General features: G+C 44.3%; 2 protein-coding genes across 4 annotated transcripts; both read right to left on the reverse strand.

Annotated features, from left to right (window-relative positions):
* Positions 1-1,483: 1,483 nt before the first annotated feature.
* Positions 1,484-6,073, reverse strand: LMAN2 (lectin, mannose binding 2). Its single transcript, XM_053299976.1, has 8 exons — positions 5,825-6,073; positions 5,166-5,284; positions 4,947-5,064; positions 4,386-4,465; positions 3,708-3,869; positions 3,339-3,453; positions 2,953-3,072; positions 1,484-2,457 (listed from the first exon to the last, which is right to left on the reverse strand). Exons 1-8 carry the CDS (start codon positions 6,021-6,023, stop codon positions 2,297-2,299), a joined length of 1,074 nt encoding a protein of 357 aa, XP_053155951.1. The 5' UTR covers positions 6,024-6,073; the 3' UTR covers positions 1,484-2,296.
* Positions 6,074-7,600: 1,527 nt separating this feature from the next.
* On the reverse strand, positions 7,601-21,531 carry LOC128346554 (ADP-ribosylation factor-like protein 3). Of its 3 annotated transcripts, XM_053299979.1 has the most exons (8): positions 19,404-21,531; positions 18,676-18,778; positions 18,017-18,160; positions 17,054-17,170; positions 16,642-16,692; positions 15,327-15,512; positions 14,091-15,175; positions 7,601-7,734 (listed from the first exon to the last, which is right to left on the reverse strand). In XM_053299979.1, exons 2-7 carry the CDS (start codon positions 18,691-18,693, stop codon positions 15,128-15,130), a joined length of 564 nt encoding a protein of 187 aa, XP_053155954.1. In that variant the 5' UTR covers positions 18,694-18,778; positions 19,404-21,531; the 3' UTR covers positions 7,601-7,734; positions 14,091-15,127. The 3 variants fall into 3 exon arrangements, with proteins under 3 accessions (XP_053155954.1, XP_053155952.1, XP_053155953.1); XM_053299977.1 differs by having other exon boundaries at positions 18,676-21,531; XM_053299978.1 differs by lacking the exon at positions 7,601-7,734 and having other exon boundaries at positions 14,061-15,175; positions 18,676-21,531.
* Between the last annotated feature and the right edge of the window lie 24 nt (positions 21,532-21,555).

Consider the following 21,555-nt stretch of genomic DNA (forward strand, 5'->3'; position numbering starts at 1 on the left):
TTCTTCCACACTTTCCCCTTCCACATAACTTTCTATTAATGTGCTTTGATACAGCACTTTGGGAACATCCAACTTCTTTTGCAATTACCTTTTGAGGCTTTCCCTCCTTATGGAGGGTGTCAATGATGGTTTTCTGCACAACTGTCAAGTCAGCAGTCTTTCCCATGATTGTGATTCCTAATGAACCAGACTGAGAGACCATTTAAAGGCTCAGGAACCCTTTGCAGGTGTTATGGATTGATTAGCTGATTGGAGTGGGACACCTGGAGCCTAGACTGTTGAACCTTTTCACAATATTCTAATTTTCTGGGATTGTGGATTTGGGGTTCTCATGAGCTGTATGCCATGATCATCACAATGATAACAAATTAAGGCTTGACTTATCTCGCTTTGCATGTAATGCGTCTATCTCATATATCAGTTTCACCTTTTAATTTGCATTACTGAAATTAATGAACTTTTGCACGATATTCTAATTTTTTGAGTTTCACCTGTACAAGGGCCCCAAGCACCACAGTGGGACAACAGCACAATTGCTGCTGTGCAGAAACAAGCACAGAAGCTGACAGCAGTGCAGCCACCATTGCCTGTTAAATGGTGTGGCTGTTGTTATTAAAGTACCTGCACATACATTTATTTACTAGGAAATTCTATTCACTGTTGCTTTTGTAAACCATATGTTAAGCATTATCTAATAAAAGTCAATACTTCTATCCCACTTTTCCTTCAAAGATCCCAGGGCAAAGCATGTTTATTTATTTTTCTCCCACTCTAACCTCCAAGGAGCCGAGAATACATGGTTACGGTTATCACAATTGGAATAATCTTGTGAAGTATGTTAGGCTGAGATAACTGCCTGGCCCTGAGTCACTCAATGAATTTCATGGCTGAAAGAGGATTTGAACTCTGGCCTCTCCCATCCTAGTTCAACTCTCTAACCAACCACCACACCACACGCATTGGCTCACATACACAAATGCTACCAGCCATCTGTTTCTGTGGCATGGGAGGTGCTGCTGCCAGTAACATATTGCTCCCAGCATGTTCTCCTTAGTGACCTAGCCAGCCACTATGACCCTATATTCTTGTCAGTGTCTTGTATCACACCTAGAGAAATGGAGCCTACAGCCTGGGAACCATTCCTTTCAATTGTGGGTTTAGGAGGTGGCATTGGGTGAGTTTTCTAGCTGTAAAATGTGAACAGTAACTTACTGTTGGGTTGGATTACTATAGAGATAAATGAGCCAAAAGATTGCAAAGCTTTCTATACATTAAAAATATAACAGAAATGAATAGTGTCCCCCCCACCACTTAGTTTTCTTAATGAATCACTGTATATCTACATTTCAACCATTCATTGGAGAGAATCCATAGTATGTGAACACAAGTGATGGATGGGGTATATTACATTTAAATACTCAATTAACAGCAGATGCAGTTGATTCACTACTTTCACCGCACTAAATTAAGACATAACAGCAGCTAAAGTCAATTTTTCCACTTTATTTCCATACCTTCACTTCCACCTATTACTTTGCAAATGTGCACACAGCTATGTAGCTCCAGCAAAGTATAATTCTGTCAGAGGCTTTGTGGCATGGCTCAGAACAGGTTCTGAGCTTCTGTGACTAAACCCTCAACAGTGGCTGGATACTTCAAGCCCCTCTCTTCCAAACCAATGCAATCACAGTTTCCATCACCAAAGAGAAAATCACATTTGACGGTCACCAGTTGTTTTGGTGTAAATTAGTCTCACTCCCAGCTACAGAGAAATAGCTGGTACAAAAAGCAAGCCCCAGAGCCAGTGAGACTACAAGATACATTCAGTTCAAAACACCCTCCTTGGAGTGGGTTTATGGGTCAGGCAAGAAAATACCCCTTTCCCATTATCAGGTTTAGCAGGACTGGGGAAATATTGCCCTGGTAGAAAAAACACCAGCAGTTACTAGCTGACATGCAGAACCATGCCCCACGGAGAAGGAACACTTGTCACTTCTAAGCTCTAACCACAGGTGGTTGTTTCTTTAAAAAAAAAAAATTAATAGGGGCTGATGGCTTTGAACAGCATTCAAAAAGAGAAAAAACATGGACTCCAAGTAGGGCTACGCCCTAAATTCTTGATTGTTTGACACAGGTTGCCTGGCTAGTTGCTGCCAGGGGGAGGGGAAAAAAAGATATGAAAATAATCCATATATTTCTCTGAAAGAGCCTTTTAGAAACCAAAGTCTATACAATTCCCCCTCCCCCAATGTAAAAAATATTCCCATAATGCCCAGAATCTGGGCCCACTCCACCGCTAGTAAAATCGCTTGTTCCGCTCCTGGCGTTTCTGGAAGACTACAGCGCCCACGACAGCACACACAATGATGCCAAGGAGAGAACACAGTAGCAATAGGAACACCTTCCAGCCCGTCAAGGGCCCACTACGGAAGTTTCCTGTTGGGTCATCCACATTATCTACAGAAGAAAAAGAATTAAGTTTAGAAAGTGACAGATTTCCAACACATAATTCTTCCATGCTAGATACAGAATACATTAATGCAGCTGGGTAAAATTCTGAACCATAGAAGAGAGCTTTTGGAGAAATATAACTAGGCATCACAGGATTACATTCAAAATAGCAACACGGTGCAGATTTTACATGCATTCAAATGCTCCCTTTCTCTCTCTGGAACACAATTACTGCAAAGTGTGCTTAGGATTGCAGTCACTATCTTGCATCCCTGCACTGGGACTGCAGAGATCACTCTCTGGTAGAGGATACCCATATTCTTGTATCTATTGCTTCTTGTATCTTGTATCTATTGCTTCAGGTTAAGAACCAAGCACTATTCCATGAAAGCACACCTCACCAATTAACATTTCCTGAAGAGATATGGGGATGCTTGCTCATATGGGAGAATGATCTTGTTCTTTCACAGAGCATTTAAGGCAGAAGCACTAGCAACTCACCTTTGGGCGACTTGAGGAGGCTAACACTAGGCTCAATCTTTGTCCAGTCAATGTTCTCTTCTTCTGGTGGATGTTCCACCATCAGCTGGAACAATTTCAATGAGATGATGTCATGATTGTCTAGGAAGCAAAAAAAGTCAAATTAAGATGTGGTTGTACAGTCCCATTCACATATTTAGAGGCAGAAGATCTACCTCTAATTACATACTTCTTAAAATAGATTCAATTAATTCAGGGAGTCTAATTAATTAATCAGACACACTAGTATCTAATTCATTAAAGAAAAAAGAAAAAAAATACACTCCACCAAACAATAGCTCTGCTTTGCCAAAACATCACATCCAGGCAACACAGCCAATTCTACCTGACTGGCAAACAATTCTCACCAGATAGATCTCCTGTACCAGCAGAAGCACCAAAGAAGTAACCAGTAGGCAGTCGGACTCCTGCAACATCAAAGCAGTTTTTCCATTCATTCTTGTCCTCCACATCAGTCATCACCTGCAAAATAAGTGCAACCTTGAATGTGCAGAACAACCCAGCTTTAGTCTCCCAGCCACCATTTAGTCTCACTAGAGCCTCAATTCTGAGAAACAAAATGAGTCTAGGAATTCACTTCCACTTTGTGTACCTCATGGACTACAGTAGTAACAGTAATAGTTCCTCCTAGTCATGCATACTCATCATAAAATCTCACATGCATGGAAGGCAACCCATGAACAACGGGCTCAACGTAGAACTCCAGGTCAGCTTACCGTCAAACGCCCCCGAGAGTAGCGGACAGCCAAAAATGTGTCATGGTTCTGATTACGAAGGTCAGCTGTACAGCCTGCCAACTCAGTCCAGCGGCCATCCTTACTATGGTCATAGGCCAAGGAGCCGTTGTTCACCATGGCAGAGATGTATGGGAATACACGCTGAATGATAAAGATACAATTCAACATTTTCACTAAGTTGCACATGGCATATATTGTAAAGATATTTGAGAAAATAACCTAATAGGAAAGCTAGCATGCACCCCACCATTTGTGAGACCATTTCTACTAGTTAATACCATAGGGACATAGGAAGCTGCCATATACTGAGTGAGACCATAGGTCCATCTAGCTCAGTATTGTCTTCACAGATTGGCAGTGGCTTCTCCAAGGTTGCAGGCAGGAATCTCTCTCAGCCTTATCTTGGAGATGCCAGGGAGGGAACTTGGAACCTAGATGCTCTTCCCAGAGCGGCTCCATCCCCTAAAGGATGGCTCACTTACAGTGCTCACACAACAAGTCTCCCATTCATATGCAACCAGGGCAGACCCTGCTTAGCTAAGGGGACAAGTCATGCTTGCTACCACAAGACCAGCTCTCCTCTCTCAGAACCAAAACTCAGAGAGCTCACAAGCAGAAGCAGCTGGTCCTTCATGGTGGGTTTCTGTCACCACCTACCTCTGTAGCTTCATCATTTGGATATGTGTCCAGAAAAATGGCCAGTCCATGGAAATTATCTTTGCTGCCAAACACAGGGCCTGAGGGAGAAAGAGCAGGATGAATAAAGGACTTGCATCTCTGGCCCTTTTAACAGGCAGATTTGCCCAACCAGCAAGCAGAACACTGACCTTAATCTAAACACATGGTTGCTCTTTGTATAGAAATAATATGTCTATAAAGCACAGCCATCCAGTTTGAAGCAATTAGATGATGTCAACTGCTCTGAACTGGAGATAACATTTTACATAAAAGTTTACATGGGTCTAGTTATCACTGATGTAGTAAACCTGTATCTGGGCTGTGTTAGTTTACAGTGTATTCAAGGGCTCCCAGAGTGTGCCACCATACAAAAAATCCATCCATACACAGAAAAGCTAGAATGCTTGGGATGCTCTGAAGTCAACTACATTATACTGGTTTTAGCAACTGTTTCCAGAAACTATCTATTCATTACTGCAGTTGGAAGTCCAAATTGATGACAGTGGGATATCTTTTTGACTATTCAACCCACTACAGTACCTGGAGTAAGGCGCTCACGGGTGTACCAGAGGGCAAAACCATCCCCATGCAGATTCTTCTTTCCTGTTCCATGAATCTTGAAGTGGACATGGAGCTCCCAGTCTTTTAGGAAGCATGGCTAGAAGACAGAAAGCATCCCTAAACACCCTTTATAATGTCCCATGGAATTCTTCAGCTCCGAGGACCCACACGCTTTTGGCATGCGGGAACTACACTCACCACTCGGTTCCAGATAGAACCTTCTTTGCTGCGTTCATCAGGGGTCAGTCGAACATACTGGCTGGTTAACATTGTGCTCCCTTGAAAATCCCAGAGGGGCATTGAACTGGAGCCAACCCCTAAAACACACAGAATACCACATTACAAATAATGTGATGGAGAAACACATTAAACTAAGATGAAAGGTATTGCCTCACAAAGAAGGTGAGAACTAAGTTCTCTCTCTTTTTCCTAATTCTTCTGCCACGGTTCAGAAGAGAGAGATCAATCATGACAACTTGGTGGGAATTAACTCACTAATTTGTAACATATATTATTTATTAGGCAACTAGGACTATTCTGTGAATCTGGGAAGACCTTTCTCTTATATACAACACAAAGCTTCCTATCCCACTCCTTTTGTAGCTGACATTCGAGCTGAAGGAGCTGTGCTGGGCAGAGAAAAGTTGTGTGTGTTTTTAACCTGCCAGATTTCCTTGTGAATAAAGATGCTTAAGATGGACGAGACTATTATTTGAAGCCCTTTGCATTCCCTCCCAACTAACTGAACGGGCAGCAGCAACTTCTCTTCCCGGATCAGCACAGCCTGGACTTTAACAAGGGAGAGAACTAGGCTGGAAACGGGCCAAGGGGTAACACCCCCTGCATACCCCACGCACCCTGGTAAGGCTTGATGAGCGAATGCTCCCGTTTCAGGTGTTCACTGTTCCCATCGGTGAGCTCTGCGGCTCCTCGCGGGCCGGACACGGCCAAGAGAAGGTGAAGGAACAGCAGAGGCGATAGCCGCGGCGGTGGCGCCATCTCAGCCAACAGACACCACCGCCGGGATTCCCCGCCACCTCCCGGACCCGCCACCATCCTACTCCCTCCTGCCCCTCTTCTTCCTGCTTCCGGTCAACCCTTGACCCGGAAGCAAACACCGAGGAAACCGAAACCATAGACACAAAAGAAGGTCTGTCCGGCCCAAACCCCGCCCCTTACGGCTCTAGAGATAGGCATATGTGGTAGGATGCCGCTGCCGAGAGAACAACGTGTCAGCATGCAAGTGGTGGTGGGAACAGGGTCGTCATCAGCCGCTCCGCCGCAGCTGCCGCCTGCGCTTCTTGCCAAACGGGGCTAGCAAGCTGAGAGGGTGGCTGAACGTTGCTCTTTCTCAGACTCACCCCCACCCTTCTCCAAACATGTCGATATTAACAGTGGGGGGCTGCATTACAGGCTTGTGGTAAGCCTCTCTCCCGCGCTCAGTTTCCGCCTCCGCGCAGACTGCGATATGGGGATCACTACACTGGACTACACGCCAGGGTTATCGTAAGGCATTCTCAGCCTCAGCACTCTGCTTGTCTCCCCACACACCCTTGCAGTCTGCAAAACCGCCCTGAGCCATTTTTGGAAGAGCGGTATAGAAATCGAATGGATGAATGAATGAATGAATATGGGGATACTAACTGTCGTGAGTCTCCTGGCACTGATGGTCAGGCCATCATCCCTGCCATTTCATTGCCCTTGGCTCCTCTGCTGGAAACCAAAGAGCAGAAAGGTAGTCCTAGTGATTGTGTTGCCTTATTTCCCCATTTGGGGAGTAAACCAAGGCTTCAGCATTTACTGCCAGCCAAAGCTTTCAGGAGGAAATAATCAAGATTAATCAGTCTAGGGGCAGACTATCCTAATTTGGCCTCTACGGCTGCAGAGGTTTGGGGGCTACTGGGACTAAATCCCACCAAGTAATTGCCCCTCAAAAGGCACTTTTTTTCAGGTGGTTCCCTTAAATTTAACAAGGGAGAGCAACTTTCCCTACTCATTCCAGCACAGTGCTTTTCCCAATAGCTGTTGTTGGTATCTCCCATGTATCTCTGCCGGCCACTTCACACTCTGATTGTAAAACCCTTGAGACAGGGAAACACTCCCCCCACCCTTTCTCTGGTGTTGTAATTGCTTTGTGAACTTTTTATGTTCTAAACTAAAACTAATAGTCTCCATGGGCCATGTCAAAGAAGCAGTACACAAACTCTCCCATACTCAGACCACCTCCCTGTTTTGAGCCAACTAAAAAGCATTTTCTGCCAACTGTAATTTTGAGTCAAGATCTAGGGTTGCCATGGAGGTCATGAACTCCTGTTTGCATCAACAAGTGGGGTGGGGTCATGAGAATGTTCATATCCCCAGAAAAAACTAGCCTGGGTGTCCTCAACACCACTCCTGAAATAACCTCTGCTGCCTCAGGCTGGGAAACTGTTAGACAGGTGAGCAGTATGCCAGCAGAATCCCATCAGGCACATACACTGGGAAATAGGCGACTGTCCCACAAGGTACCTTGTGGAAGATGGAATCATAAAAGACTACAGTGACTCCCAGTTTCTTGCCTGTTAAGTCTGGGATGCTTCAGGATCCAAGTGGAAAACAGGGATAGATTCATTCCATCTGCCACACCTCCTCGGGTCTCAGTAATACACCAAGCTGACTTATTTCATTTTCTTCAAGGTTAAATCTTGAAGTTAAAGAGCAGTTGTCCCATTTACTAATCTTGTGTTAACTGCAGATCTGATGGACTACAGGAATGGTACTCTGGGATCTGAAGGAAAAAAAAATAGCATGGCTAAGCTTCAGGTTTACTCCACTCTTACAGATATCTTTTCCAAACCCAAATACTCCTCACATTGGCTCCTACCTTCCTTTCATCATAGGTCCCACATATAAAAACTTGCCCCTTTCTCCAATCAGCAACCAGCTCTCATCTCATCTTGTGCCTCTAAAAGACCAGATCCACCCTCTCACAGAAGATTAAAGTCTCCAGTATAACAACATGACCAAACAGTCAAGATGTGTCCACACATGAGCAGTTCCCACCTGGTGCTTTTAAAGACAAGAACATGCTCTCTCCAACTAAAAAACAAAATGTCCAGCTCTTACTGGGGAAAGAAGAAAAACACACACACACACACACAGGTGGGGGATGTCCCTCGCCTTTGTTCCTTCCCAAGGTGATGACCCAAAGAGGCATTCCTCTTTGATGTAGCCCCTTCAGGGGCTTCCCACTCATGGTGACTGTAGGAGAAACAACCCCTCCCTGGAAGGAGGATGATTTTCTGCCTTCCCTTCCCTTATTGTAATATGGAGGTAAACTGAGAGTGTTGTGTTTATTTATTTATTTTATAAATTCCTGTACTTCCTTGGCTGCTTAACAAGGTAATAAAAACAGGGGTAGTCTTTCCATGTGGCAAGGTGAAGCAGTCACCTCAGGCAACAGAATATTGGGGCACCAGAAAGAGAGCAAGATGCCCCCCTGCTTAAAAAAAGAAAGAGGGAAAGAGATATGTGTGCATTGCTTTTATTGCTGTGATTATTTGATGATGATGCAATCCATAACACAATGTGTACCAGTTTGGGTGTTGCTTGAGTGGCAGAATGCAGTATAGACATTTTGAATAAGTAACATTTTAAAAGAAATAAAATCTCATTTACATTGAGGGTACAATTGACTCTCACTGTGTCTTTTCTCCCTTATTCTAAATTTTAGTGGGCATCCCAAGAGAAAGACTTTTTTAAAAAAAATCTGCATCCAAAATTCCAGTCACTCTGTTATACATGTTCAACTCACCACCATCAGAAGTACTGATGGTGGGAACATGGGACAGGGCCTTTTCTGTTGTGGCACCAGGTTGTGGTATTATTTACTCTGGGAGGTTTGGTTAGCCACTTCTTTGTTAGCATTTCAGTGCACTGTAAAACTGTTTTGTTTGTGTGTGACAAAATGGGGGTGACTCTATGTTTTCCTGGGATCTACCCTCTAGAGAAATTGTTCTGATCCCAAATCTACCTGTAGGAGCATGCCGCTCTTTCAAGGTAGGCTGCCACCAGTTGAAGACTGATCTAAAGCCACTGACCAGGCTTAGACACAGCTTCAACAACCTAGAACTGTCTGGCTTGGGACTTACAGGCACTGTACAGCCAGAGTCCACACAACCCAGCTCTAGACAAGATTTTATTCTGAAAACAACAACAGTAGTGAATGACCTTATGAGGCACATGGGGAAGTGTTATGCAAGTAATCCTCTAGAACCTGTTAAATCAGAATACTGAAGCCACTTCTAAGTATCTGAACTTTATTAAGAAACAAGAGTTGTACACAGAATAAGGAATTGGGGAAAAGTAGGTGGAAACTGGAAGTAAAGAAAGGAATATACAATAATTCAAAAGAAAATACAAAAAGCATTTACTAACTGACTAGCACTGAGTTTTACCTTAGTCTATCAGTAGACAGATCCTTGGCTGAGAGAGCGTTAATCTCTACAGCTTCTCCCAGTGGAACACCTATTTGCAGATGAAAAGGGGTGAACACTGGCCAGGCCTTTGTCCTCTAGCTTTAAAGCCATGAGGGAGGGGGATGAGCTGAGCCATGGAGGCCCTACAGACAGGGCTATTATCCCGAATCTCCTCTGGAAGAGAGTGTGTGCGTTCATACACCAGCCATACTTATTCCAAAGTCCATTTGAGATCCTTGGACGCACTCCACACACAAATTGGGCTTTGTCTTCTGAATTCTAGCTTATCTCGATGTATTTTTAAAATGCTGGTTTTAAGCAAGTTTTTCTGAAAATGCCAAATAGGAAGCAAATAGAGCAAATAGGAAGAGACACTGACGTATCATTAACATGATAAGAGGGATACACTCTTTTGGGAATGCAGATATAGGCTTTAGAAATCTTTCCCCCTCCCCCACCCCCACCATTGCCTAGAAGTAAAACATGGAGACATGCGATGTGAACCTGCACCAAAAAAACCCCGAGAGCAGAGGGGAGGGGCTGCATCTCTCAATACCGCAAGTGTAATTCGAAGTGGCTTTGCTGAATATTTACTCCACAGCAGTGAAGCCATGTGTAAATAACTCCCAGGAGACTGTGGGTCTCACAACTGTCCATAGTTCAAAAAGTATTCTAATTTCCTCCCCTCTGGATGGATAGATGCAAATTGGCCCTATCTCCTGTGTCAGATAAGGTTAGGGAATTGGTGCAGGGAGGGTCTGTTAGACGTTGTGGAGTGATACTGTTACACTGTGCATTTGGGCTGATTTAATTTCTGCTATCCTTTTGATTCTGTTTTGGTTTGTGTGTGTGTGTTGTGTAGTTTTTCTGCAACTGGTTTCATGTGATTTTTTATTTTAGTAGCTTTTTGTGATTTTGGTGTTTTTAATTTGATTACTTGTAAGCTATTTTGGGAGTCCCTCTTGGGACAGAAATGTGGGGTAAAAGTATTTATGGAATGTTCAAATGTTTTTTTGGGGGGGGGGTTGCTCTTTTATTTTACATTTACATTTTTAAAACATTTTTTACATGTACCCTTTTAGTACTTTTAGTACCCTGGCCCTTATTTGTGTGTGTGTCAGGGATGCTACGTGTTCCAGAAAGATAGCCTAGATGCTGTGGTGTTCTGTGGTTAAAAATAGCAATGGACAACAAATAATGTGCACATTTTAGTCTATGTTCATGGGAACAGAAAAATGCCCATATGTCAGATTATTCCAATTAAAGAGCTATATTTATAAAATATTTCCTGCATTGCGGACTGTACCAAGCCCCTCCCCCCCCACACCCGGTGGAACAGGGTCACTATAGGTTGGTTCAGGAATGTCCTGACCACAAATGAATAATAAGCAACTAATTAGCTGCTTATTACACAAAAAAGACACCAAAAAGTCACTACAAATCAGGTCTGAAAATGTCATGACCCTGGATCCAGGACCTCCACCACTGCCACCTGGGGGTGGAGATAAGACATTTAGGGAATGATACAAGGTGGGAAGTACTATGGCCTAGACTCCAGGTGACCTTATGTTGCCAGGACTACCCACACCAGGGGAACTGGAGGAAACCAAGCTAGCACCTCTGCCTTGCCCTGAGGACACAGCCCTCCCTTTGTCCTCCAACTTGGAGGTGTCATCTGAGGACCTACCAGTATTAGCACATTGCCCCCTGCATGGTTGGAGCTGGTGTTTATAAAATTGGGCTAGCACTTTGTATTTTGTCCGGAAACCTATTGGCAGCCGGTGTAGCTCCATCAGTAAAGGAGTAACATAGTCTCTCCGATATGACTCAGAGACCAACCTGGCTGCCACATTCTGAACCAAATGAAGTTTCTGGACTACGTACAAAGGCAGCCCCACATAGAGCGCATTGCAGAAGTCCAGTCTGGAGGTAACCAGCAGCTGTACCACAGTTTTGAGGTCATTGATCTTGAGAAACGGGCACAGCTGGCATATCAGCCGTTGCTGATAGAAAGCACACCTGGCCACCGCCTCAACCTGAGAAACCAGGGAGAGGTGTGAATCCAGAAGTACTCCCAGACTGTGAACCTGTTTCTTTTGGGGAAGTGTGACCCCATCTAGAACAGGTAGATCAAAATTGTCTCTAGAGTTCTGACCCTGCACAATAAATACCTCCGTTTTATCTGGATTCAGCTTCAGTTTATTCTTCCTCATCCAGCCCATTACTGCTTCCAGGCAGGCATTTAAGGACAATATGCTAGCTCCTGAAGAAGTTGACATGGAGAAGTAGATCTGGGTGTCATCAGCGTACTGGTAACACCCAGCTCCAAATTCCCTGATGATCTCCCCCAGCGGTTTCATGTAGATGTTAAAAAGCATTGGAGAAAGTATGGAGCCTTGAGGGACACCATACTTAAGCTCAGATTTTGAAGAGCAACAGTCTCCAATCAACACCATCTGGAATCTGTCTGAGAGGTAGGAGCTGAACCACTGTAAAACAGTGCCTCCCACCCCCAACAGCCTCAGATGTTGTAGAAGGATACCACGATCAATAGTATCAAAAGCTGCCGAGAGATCCAAAAGGACCAACAGAGTCACACTTCCTCTGTCAATTCCCAATTGGAGATCTAATGCAGGCTTCTTTAGAAGAGGTCTAATGATTGCCTCCTTAAGACAAGGAGGCATCCTGCCCTCCCTCAGAGAAGCATTTATGATTTCCACCAGGCCTCCTACAACAGCCTCCCTGCTAGATTGAACAAGCCATGTTGCACAAGGGTGAAGAGAACAAGTGGTAGGCCTCACTGCTCCAAACAGCTTGTCCACATCCTCAGGAGTCACAAACGGAAACCGATCCAGTCAAATCAAGAGGAGTTGTTGGGCACCTCCAGCTCAGACATCAAATTAATTGTGGAGTCTCCTTCTAGGTCGGCCTGAATCCAAGAGATTTTATCTGCGAAAAACTCTTTAAACACATCACAGCAGGTAACTGATGACTCCAAATTCTGGTTCAAGGGAGGGGGAGCAGATACTAGTCCCCGCACAACCCTGAACAATTCCGCTGGATGTGAACTCACAGAGGCAATACGGGCAGAAAAGAACTGCCTCTTTGCTGCACGTATTGCCTGAGCATAGATCTGTAGATGTGCTCTATGTCGCAATCTGTCGGATTTGAGTTGAGTCTTTTTCCACTTGCGCTCCAGTCATCTATCTTGCTGCTTCAGCCCCCGTAGATCTTCTGTATACCAAGGGGCCAAATTTGAAGCAGGTTGGAGGGGACTCTTGGGAGCAATCGTGTCTACTGCCCTGGTAAGCAAGTTGTTCCAATTCTCAACCAGAGCATCAACAGGATCACTGGCAAAGCCAACACTGAATCCCTCCAAGGCTTCTTGGAATCTTACTGGATCCAAGAACCTCTTCGGGCAGACCATTCTAATGGGCCCCTAATTCTAATGGGTCCCATTCTAATAGGCCCCTAATTCTAACGGGATCCCTAATCCCTAATCCCATTCTAATGGGCCCCTAATTCTAATGGGTCCCATTCTAATGAGACAGTATGCAAGTTGTTCTGGTAAGAATTAATCTGCCTGCTTTCCTTTCACTATATTCTTAATTGATAATTACCATCCTCACAAGTTAGCCCACTTCAGCCTTAAACATTCACACGTCTGCCATCTTAAATTGGGGTGGATAACATCATCACAGACTATGCCGTTGAGGTGTCCCTAAGTGTAGCAAATTTGGTTCAAATTGGCTAGGTGGTTCACAAGTTTGTTTTTTGAATTGGGGTGGATGACATCGTCACAAATGATGCTGTTGAGGTGTCTCTATGTGTTCCTATAGCTGTAGAAAATTTGGCTCATATTGGTCCAGGCATTGCAAAGTTGATGGGGACAGATAGGTGATCTCATAAGCTTACTTTCCTTAAGGAGAGTAGGCTAAAAAAGATGGGAGGACAATGCTGTGAGTAATGTGCTTACTATGGAGGAGAGACCCCAAGAAATTTGGACTGCCTGGGCCGCACGGATTGCTGGCCCTAGTACCTAGAAGAGCCCAGAACAAAGTGGCCACAGTGCAGTGGAAGCCAGGAAGTCAGCAGCAGGGTCTGCAAAGGAGGGGATGATTTAGTTACCTTTCTAGTCTCCAGGCAGGGATTTTGCAGCCCCAGCAGACCAAGCAGAATGGGCTCCGAGAGCTTAGAGACTGAGGGCCAGAACCACACCCATAACACAGGATGGCAGGTGTCCATGTGGACAGCTGCCACAAGAGATTAGGGGTGAGAGAGAGGGGTGTCTGGTCATGAAGAAACAGCTGACCCTGGCACTGAGCTGCACTCTGGCGATGAAGGTGTGATGCCACATACCCAACTCTGTTTAACAAATAAAGAAAAGGCTTGCTCATCCTTTGCCAGCCCACAGGTATGACTGATGCAAACCCATTTGACATTGAGCTGCCATCCTCAGGGCTGGATAATCCTGACAAACTCAGAAAAATCCTGGAGTGCAATGAGCTGGCAACATCATCTGGATTCTCTATAAAAACAAATGATGTCCATTCTCAACTAAATGGCTAGTATGGAAGCAATTTATTTGATCCCTGCTTCCTGTTTTTGAAGTGCTCTCCATCACAGGAGGGAAAAGGACAACCCAGCTCACCAACATTTGACCCACCATTTGCAGCTCAGAAATGACGTCCAGTCTAGAGGCTACAGGCTACTTTATTGGAACAAAACTCCGTGTTGAATTCCTTGTTACGTCCCACCTGGCGGGAGCTCCTGGGCTGCCAAGAGCGTATTCAGTCAAGCAATCTCTTTCGCTGCTTTTCTTGCAAGGGTCCCCATGAGTAGAAAGATGTTGGCAGGATGGAGCTTTCCTTTTCCAGCTCTGAGGTGTTGGCAACCTAACTCTCTTCTGTCTTTTCTGGGCATGAATTGGAAGCATTTGCACCATGAATCTCCAGGGATCCCTGAATTTTCCGCAGCAACTCCTTTGGGTCAAGTCAACAGCAGAGTTGTCAAGTACAGAATAAAATGTTTTCCCTGGATCTCTTCCTTCTGGCTCCAGTTGGAAATGTAGGAAATCATATAGCTATTTAGCCTTAGAGCACTTTTATTGTCTCTAGGTTAATATGTGATCAGTAAATGTAAATCACGAATGGACATGATGAGGGCTGGGAATCCATGACAGTACAAATGTTGTATACAATGTAGATGGAAGCAAGGGAAACCCAAAGATGCGTCTAGAATATTGGTGGATCAGCTGATGCAGCTGGGGTGCTTGAAGAGTCAACATGTAGTATATGTCCAAATATAATATTTTGTGCTTGAGATTTGCATTGCAATTTTCACTGCTTTGTGTAAGAACTTAGCCACAATCATAGTTCCTAGGTGACTCTCAAAATTTCACCTAATTTGGGCATGACCTGTACTCCAAGAGTCATCCTACACAGCACCTAATGTGACTCAGATGGGCTTCTGTGCTCCTGTAGCATGTTCAGTTTCTCAGATGTGTTAATCTTGAAGAATGGGATAGTTGTTTGCTGATCATGTCAGACTTTTAAAGAGAACTCAAGGAATTATTCCAGGGTAAATTCCTTTCTCACTCTGGAATCTTGGCTCAGGCGCTGATAGTACTTCTGTATCTCTGGGACTGAGACTGTGACCTGGGGATTCCTCAGAGATAAGACTCCATTCCTGTGCTCGACACTATCATTTTTTCCGACTTGATATCTGGCTACAAATCCAGTTCATCCCGTCCTAGAAGGATAAAGGAGACAGTAAGAAAGATCACTTACTGAGCCCTCATTCTAGCCCTGAGCATCCCTATTTATCGTGGTTAACTTTGCTCTCTCTCTCTCTCTCTGTCTCTCTCTCTCTCTCTCTCTCAGACACACATACACACACATACCTGGACCCCTTCACCAGACAGGGCTGAACATGCTTGGATTTGCCATGGCCGGTCCCGATACGTGTGCAGGTTCAGCCCTTCAGCAATCTCTGCTGCAGGGGATGCTGTTGCTAAATCTTGCTTGTTAGCAAACACCAGCAATGGAACACCAATGAGATTCTCCTCTTCCACAAGTTCTGACAACTCCTATCAAAAAAAGGAGAGAATGCAATGAATTCTGAGTGGGTATATCAAAATAAATTACATCAGGACTCATCTAGAAGAGGTAAGACTGACAGCTATGGCCATGGTTTCAAGCAACAAATTTATATAGTCATAACTGCTGCCTGGAATCTGTAAAATACTATGCTCAGCAAAATGCCAGCATCGTAAGATGGCCATTGATGATCACATGGTTCATACCTTCTGTACCTACCAGACTATTAAGGCTGGGGAGTTGAGGGTTTAGGGCACCAAACAGGCACCCTGAATACTTGGTTCCACTTAGACGCTATTATGGACCATATTTTAACCCCTCAAGAGTAGCCCTCCTCAGCTGTACAGCACTGCACAGTCCAGATTGCTGGCGGGGGGAAGTCTGCATGAGTTCTATCCTGTTCCAGGTGGGGGTTGATGGCCTGAGCCAGGACCTCTGCTGAGGCAGGGATCTGGATGCTTGTCAGAATCCCAGGTGGAACTCAGACAGTTCTGGGGCGAGCACATTTTGGTAAAGTAGCCAGGATCTCATCTAGCTTCAAGCAAACAAGAGAGAGCTGGGCACAACAGATCAGAAGTTGCTCAAGCAAATTTTTTGGAGCTAACTGAAGCTTTTTTAGCTGTTACCCAGGTAGAGTGGTTTGCCCCTCCCTTCCTGAGGAAGGCTCAGTGGCTTAAAGGAGTCTTGCTCAGGTTTGTAGGCACTAACTCTGGCAGTGCTGGGGGATCTCTATTGTGAGTGGCAGATCCTCAAGACTCTTCCAAGTCAGAGGACAATAATAGGGTGATATAAGAACAGCCCTGCTGGATCAGGCCCAAGGCCCATCTAGTCCAGAATCCTGTTTCACACAGTGGCCCACCAGATGCTTCTGGAAGCGTACAGGCAGGAGTTGAGGGCATGCCCTTAGGTCATAGTGGGGCTGCTGGATCTGGTTTCCCCAATTTCCTTGGTGGAGGGATTCCCAATGAAATGGGGTCATCCAGGATCTGGGTTGTAGTGTCTTCCCAACCTGTTTGCCTCACCCCACACATGGTAGGAGGTCCTGACTTTGGTATCATAACAAGCTCCTCTGTATGATAGACTGACAGGACTGAAAGGGGGGAACTTTCTCTATCCTACCTGCCCAGTCTCCTCAAAGCGTTTCTGGTCAGCACTGTCAATAACATAGATCTGCAACAAGAAAAAAAAAAAGATAACCAACCAACCATCGTTCTCCTTTTTGTTCTCAGCTCTTTTTGCTAGCTCTTGTCGGCAGGCAACTATTGAAGGCAAAAACCTTTCGTTTACAGTTTCTTCAAGACTACTCAAGGCATTTCGTTGCCTGAGACAGAAAATCCAAGTGACACCTTCCCATGACTAAAATATTGTAATGAAGTAAATAAACTAAACAATGGACAATTTACTTTCCTTTAATGGTACCACCAAATTTGCCCACTGAAACAGGTCAGCAGCTCACACTGTCTAATAGTAGAGACAGCCTCACCCTAGATCCTAGTCTTTGATGGTCTTTGGAGCTGGGTCTCATACTCACTAGCATGTCTGTGCTGCCTAGGTATTTCTTCCAATAGGCACGGATGGCCCGCTGTCCCCCTATGTCCCAAACATTGAGCTTGAAGCCATGAGAGTGGACACTCTTGATATTGAATCCCTGTGAAGGAGAAGCAGAAGAGGTTGGTGGGGGAGAAGCAAAACAACCACTGTGTGACCATAGCAAGCTGAATGATGGGTAGAGTTTCTAATCATTTATTGTGCTGAATGATGGGTTGTGTTTCACCTTCACTGGGAAGCCCTACTGAAGGTGAAACTGAGCATAGCCAGTGTCCTGCTCAATTTCCTCAACTTTTTGTAATCAGGATGACACATTTTCTATATCCTTGTCAGGATGTCTGATTCCTGTACAGGCCAGTCCTGGACACGTGGAAGCCCTAGTGTGAACGAACAATTGGGACTGAACCACATGTTGCATGCAAATATGTATAATAAAAATAAATAAAATAAAATAGAATCCTGATAGCTTCTTTTTGGCAAAGCAGCTACCGGAGAGGACAATTTGCAGTGCAGAACTGGTAGGGGTGTGTGTGTTGCTTAAGCACCCCTCCCTCCCCTCACTGCTTCTCTGTGGCAGTTCATAGTGAGCTTTCAATTAATGTGTAATTTGAGATGTTTGAGCAACACTTGAATCTAATACATGACTATAAAATGTCCATGTAATCCCACGCCTCTTGGTTGCAGGCCTGCTGCCAGTTAAAGCAAGGGTCGCCAGATGGACAGCCCTATGATGACCGAGGAGTTATTGCTGGCATATTGGGGGGAAGGAGGTCTTGGTTCTGCATGGCAGGGGTGAGAGGAGTGTAACTGCTGCAGCAAGGGGTTGGTTTGGCTCTTGCTTGCCAATTTGCTTCATTTAGACTTTATGCAAGTAGTTATTCAACTCATCCATGTTGAACGTCCCATCTCTACCACACAGTCCTGATCTTCTTTCCACAGTGCTTACCTGTGTGGGGGTGATGGTGCTGACCTCTTCCGATGCCAGACGCTTCAGCAAAGTGGTCTTGCCAGCATTGTCCAGCCCTAGCAGGACAATCCGCAACTCCTGCTCTTCAGAGCCCTTAAGTTTTTGGATGACTGAGAGCAGCCCCTATGCAAAGAGATGTTTAATGGCTGAGAGGACTCTTCTTCTCTATAGTGACAAGGCCATGAGAAAGTGAGAAGGCTAAGCATAGCATCTTCCGGAAGCACACTGGAATGTTTCTGTGTGCTGTAGCAAAGTGGTCCTCCTAGAGAGCGGCCACCGTGTCTCTTAGAACCCACTCCTTATACTGTCATTTGGTCCCTCCCTGCCGGTCTTCAGAGCTGACCTTGGGGCCAGGCCTCAGCCTAATCCAGCTCCAGTCAAATAAGTTTTAACTCTCTAACTGTGACTGCACTGCTGAACGCCACATCTTCCCCATATCGTCCTTTCACACAGGGACGATTCTACCAACTTTCACCCTGGCACCATTATTCCCTTCTGATGCTTTTGGATCTTATCAAAATACTTAGTGCTACCTTATAATGCAAACAGGCCTTGTTTCTGGAACTAGAGAGTCAAGGAGCAGACTGACAGCAAGCTCTTGTGGCATGAGTCACATAGAGCCTTCAGAATGTACTCACCTTCTGCACTTCACCCATGGTCAGGCTCTCAACATTCTCTACAGAGTCCGGTGTAGAAGCTGCCTGTGCCAGTGGCTGGGTCTCCGCTGCGTGACTGACATGCCTGGCTCCAACAGGGAGAAGGAAGAGGATTATGGCTCCAGAATTAGCTTGTGTTTCTCCATTTACCCACTGGGTGCTCAGTAATACCCTAGGTAAATCCCCCCTGCCAGCTGTCGCCCTAGCCTGACCTGGTCCAGCCCTCCCTGCTGAAGCTACAGGGGAAAGATGCCATGCCGTGTCTGCCTTACCTAAGGGACAATGCAGACAAAAGCCCTGCTTGAATAACAAGGTTAGCATCTCTCATCTTGCACAGTTTTGGGGGGACACTGTCTCCATCCAGGTGACTCAGTGATCTGATCAAGTTGGTCATGATTCCCACAGGTGATGAAGGAGGGGGTGGGGAGTCTCAGAAGCAAAATACTCAGATAGAATCTAGGTTCCGTAACTATAGCAGATTTTTGACCAGCTTGATTCCCTTCTCTCATGGGTTCAAGAAGCAACCCTTGTCAATATTCTCTTATGCTATCCAGGGCCATTTTGAGGGGGTTTTTGGGCTCCCTTGCTTGGAAAAAAATATTTTTGATAGATGTCTTTGTTAAGTAATTTATTGTTGGGCTCTGGAGTATAGTGAAAAATGTAGGAGCAGGGTTATTGCGTAGGTCTACAAGGAGAAAATATATACTTGCTTTTAAAAAATCCAAATGATTAATGTCCATTTTGTATGTCCACATTTCAGACACCCTCTTGCACTTCAATTGCTCCAGCTTCTGTTCCTTATTTAGTCACCACCATCACTTTCTATTTACTGCTTAGTTAAAATAGGTGCTTTTCAGCTGAGTTGTAGGCTTTACCCCCAACTTAGGACTTGAAACTAAGTATAAGAAGCAATACTCTTGAGTTTGTGGAGCACTGTTTTGGGGATACTTTTCCAAGCATGTTTTCAGTACATGTGCATGCTCCCAATCTTCGATCACATGTTTGTAAAAACCTAGGTAGGAGGAGGGGGAAGTGATTGGCTTGTGAGTCTCCTTTTGCTTATTTTGTAAACTTAAAAAAAAAAAGGATTGACTAATTGCTAACTCCCTATTCATTACATGTGAATAGGATATTGTGCTACTGCTGGTTGTTAAAGGTTAATGCCAGAAAATTGCTATGGAAAAAGTTCAGGATTTTAAAATCATTCTAGATTTTAGGCTGGAGCACAGCCCTCCAAAGAAATTCTTAGAGCCATTTACAAGACCATTTATATCACTGGAGAGCAGAGCTGATTTGTGTCAAAAAGCACTTGCTCCTTTGGTTGGTCCAACCCATGTGCCTCTAAATGTTAGCTTGGCATACCCAAGACTGCACTCTGGATGCCATCCCAAAAACAAGAGATTTTTTTCTACTTACATCACTGCCTGGCAACCAGGAAAGAACTAAAGCTGGCTTCACAGAATGCATTGCACTCCGTACTACCACTACTAATAATAATAATACAAGCTACCTGTAGCCAAAAATTGGTGGGACCATAAAATTCAAAAAGTTGAAGAAAATGAAGATGTAAAAATATTATGGGACTTCCGACTACAAACAGACAAACATCTGCCACACAATACACCAGATATAACTGTAGTTGAGAAGAAAGAAAAACAAGTCAAAATAATCGACATAGCAATACCAGGGGATAGCAGAATAGAAGAAAAAGCAATGGGAAAAAATCACAAAATACAAAGATCTACAAATTGAAATTGAAAGGCTGTGGCAGAAAAAGACCAAAATAACCCCAGTGGTAATTGGCGCCCTGGGTGCAGTTCCAAAAGACCTTGAAGAGCACCTCAACACCATAGGGGCCACAGAAATCACCATCAACCAATTACAAAAAGCAGCTTTACTGGGAACAGCCTATATTCTGCGACGATATCTATAACAATAAAATTCTGGCATCCCAGGTCCTTGGGAAGGACTCGATGTCTGGATAAAACAAACCAGTCAATAACACCTGTCTGACTGTGTAAAATAATAATAATAATATATTCGATTTCTATACCACCCTTCCAAAAATGGCTCAGGGTGGTTTACACAGAGAAATAATAAATAAATAAGCTTTTTATTAAAAGCTTATGGAAAAGCTTTAGCTTTTTCAGCTGCAGCACAGATTTCTGTTCAGGTCACAAAGCAGTACAGGCAGTTTAGTGGAGGATGGTGCATTTCATTCTTCATAACAAAACAATAGTAATAGCACCTGTACCTTCCAGCCCTAAGGGCAGAGTGGCACATAATTCTACACTGGCTGCAAGCAAAGCTATATCTGCAATACTCCTTCATAACTTCCAAACTATATCAAGGTGACATCATCTATAACTGTACACTCTTTGTATTTAAGTGCAAGGTTTCAGTATAAAGTATTCATATCTTCCATATTCTTTGTATGTTTGCATGGCTTCAGTCTTTACAGCCAACCCAGAGCTATGATATCCAGTATTTTCTTCTGCAAATACAAATGAGTCCTTTGGATGACATCCTTCTTGTTAACAATTGACAGTTTCCCTATACATTAGAAAACATGCAGCAAAACAAACGTCTGGTGATCAGAATATATTCACATTCTCTGTTTCCCCCCAAAGGTGAGGCTGCACTAGAAGGGCAGTTTCCTTTTGGAAGAAAATAGTGGAGATGTGATGTTTTGTAATATGCTGTTGATTTACAGAAGTACAATTAAACAGACGTTATGGGCATGCAAAAGTAACCACACAGTTCACAGCAACATCAAGAAAAAAGGAGCAGCAGTGCTCTTGGCTGAGACTTTATGATATGCAACCCCAAGAAACTTAGCATTTTTCTCTTTCTCTAGCAGAA

The sequence above is a fragment of the Hemicordylus capensis genome, chromosome 2, assembly GCF_027244095.1.
Source record: "Hemicordylus capensis ecotype Gifberg chromosome 2, rHemCap1.1.pri, whole genome shotgun sequence".
In the NCBI taxonomy this organism is placed as follows: Eukaryota; Metazoa; Chordata; class Lepidosauria; order Squamata; family Cordylidae; genus Hemicordylus; species Hemicordylus capensis.

What these genes read in the sequence shown, in the direction of transcription:
- LMAN2 (XM_053299976.1), bottom strand. Translation starts at nt 6,023, where the DNA reads ATGGTGGCGGGTCCGGGAGGTGGCGGGGAATCCCGGCGGTGGTGTCTG. An exon ending in CCGTGAGCGCCTTACTCCAG is followed by an intron (nt 4,466 to 4,946) that starts GTACTGTAGTGG and finishes TTTCTCCCTCAG; the next exon opens with GCCCTGTGTTTGGCAGCAAA. An exon ending in ACTCTCGGGGGCGTTTGACG is followed by an intron (nt 3,454 to 3,707) that starts GTAAGCTGACCT and finishes CTTATTTTGCAG; the next exon opens with GTGATGACTGATGTGGAGGA.
- LOC128346554 (XM_053299977.1), bottom strand. Translation starts at nt 19,014, where the DNA reads ATGCTAACCTTGTTATTCAAGCAGGGCTTTTGTCTGCATTGTCCCTTA. An exon ending in TAGGCAGCACAGACATGCTA is followed by an intron (nt 16,693 to 17,053) that starts GTGAGTATGAGA and finishes TTCTTGTTGCAG; the next exon opens with ATCTATGTTATTGACAGTGC. An exon ending in GCTTTGAGGAGACTGGGCAG is followed by an intron (nt 15,513 to 16,641) that starts GTAGGATAGAGA and finishes TTTTTTTGATAG; the next exon opens with GAGTTGTCAGAACTTGTGGA.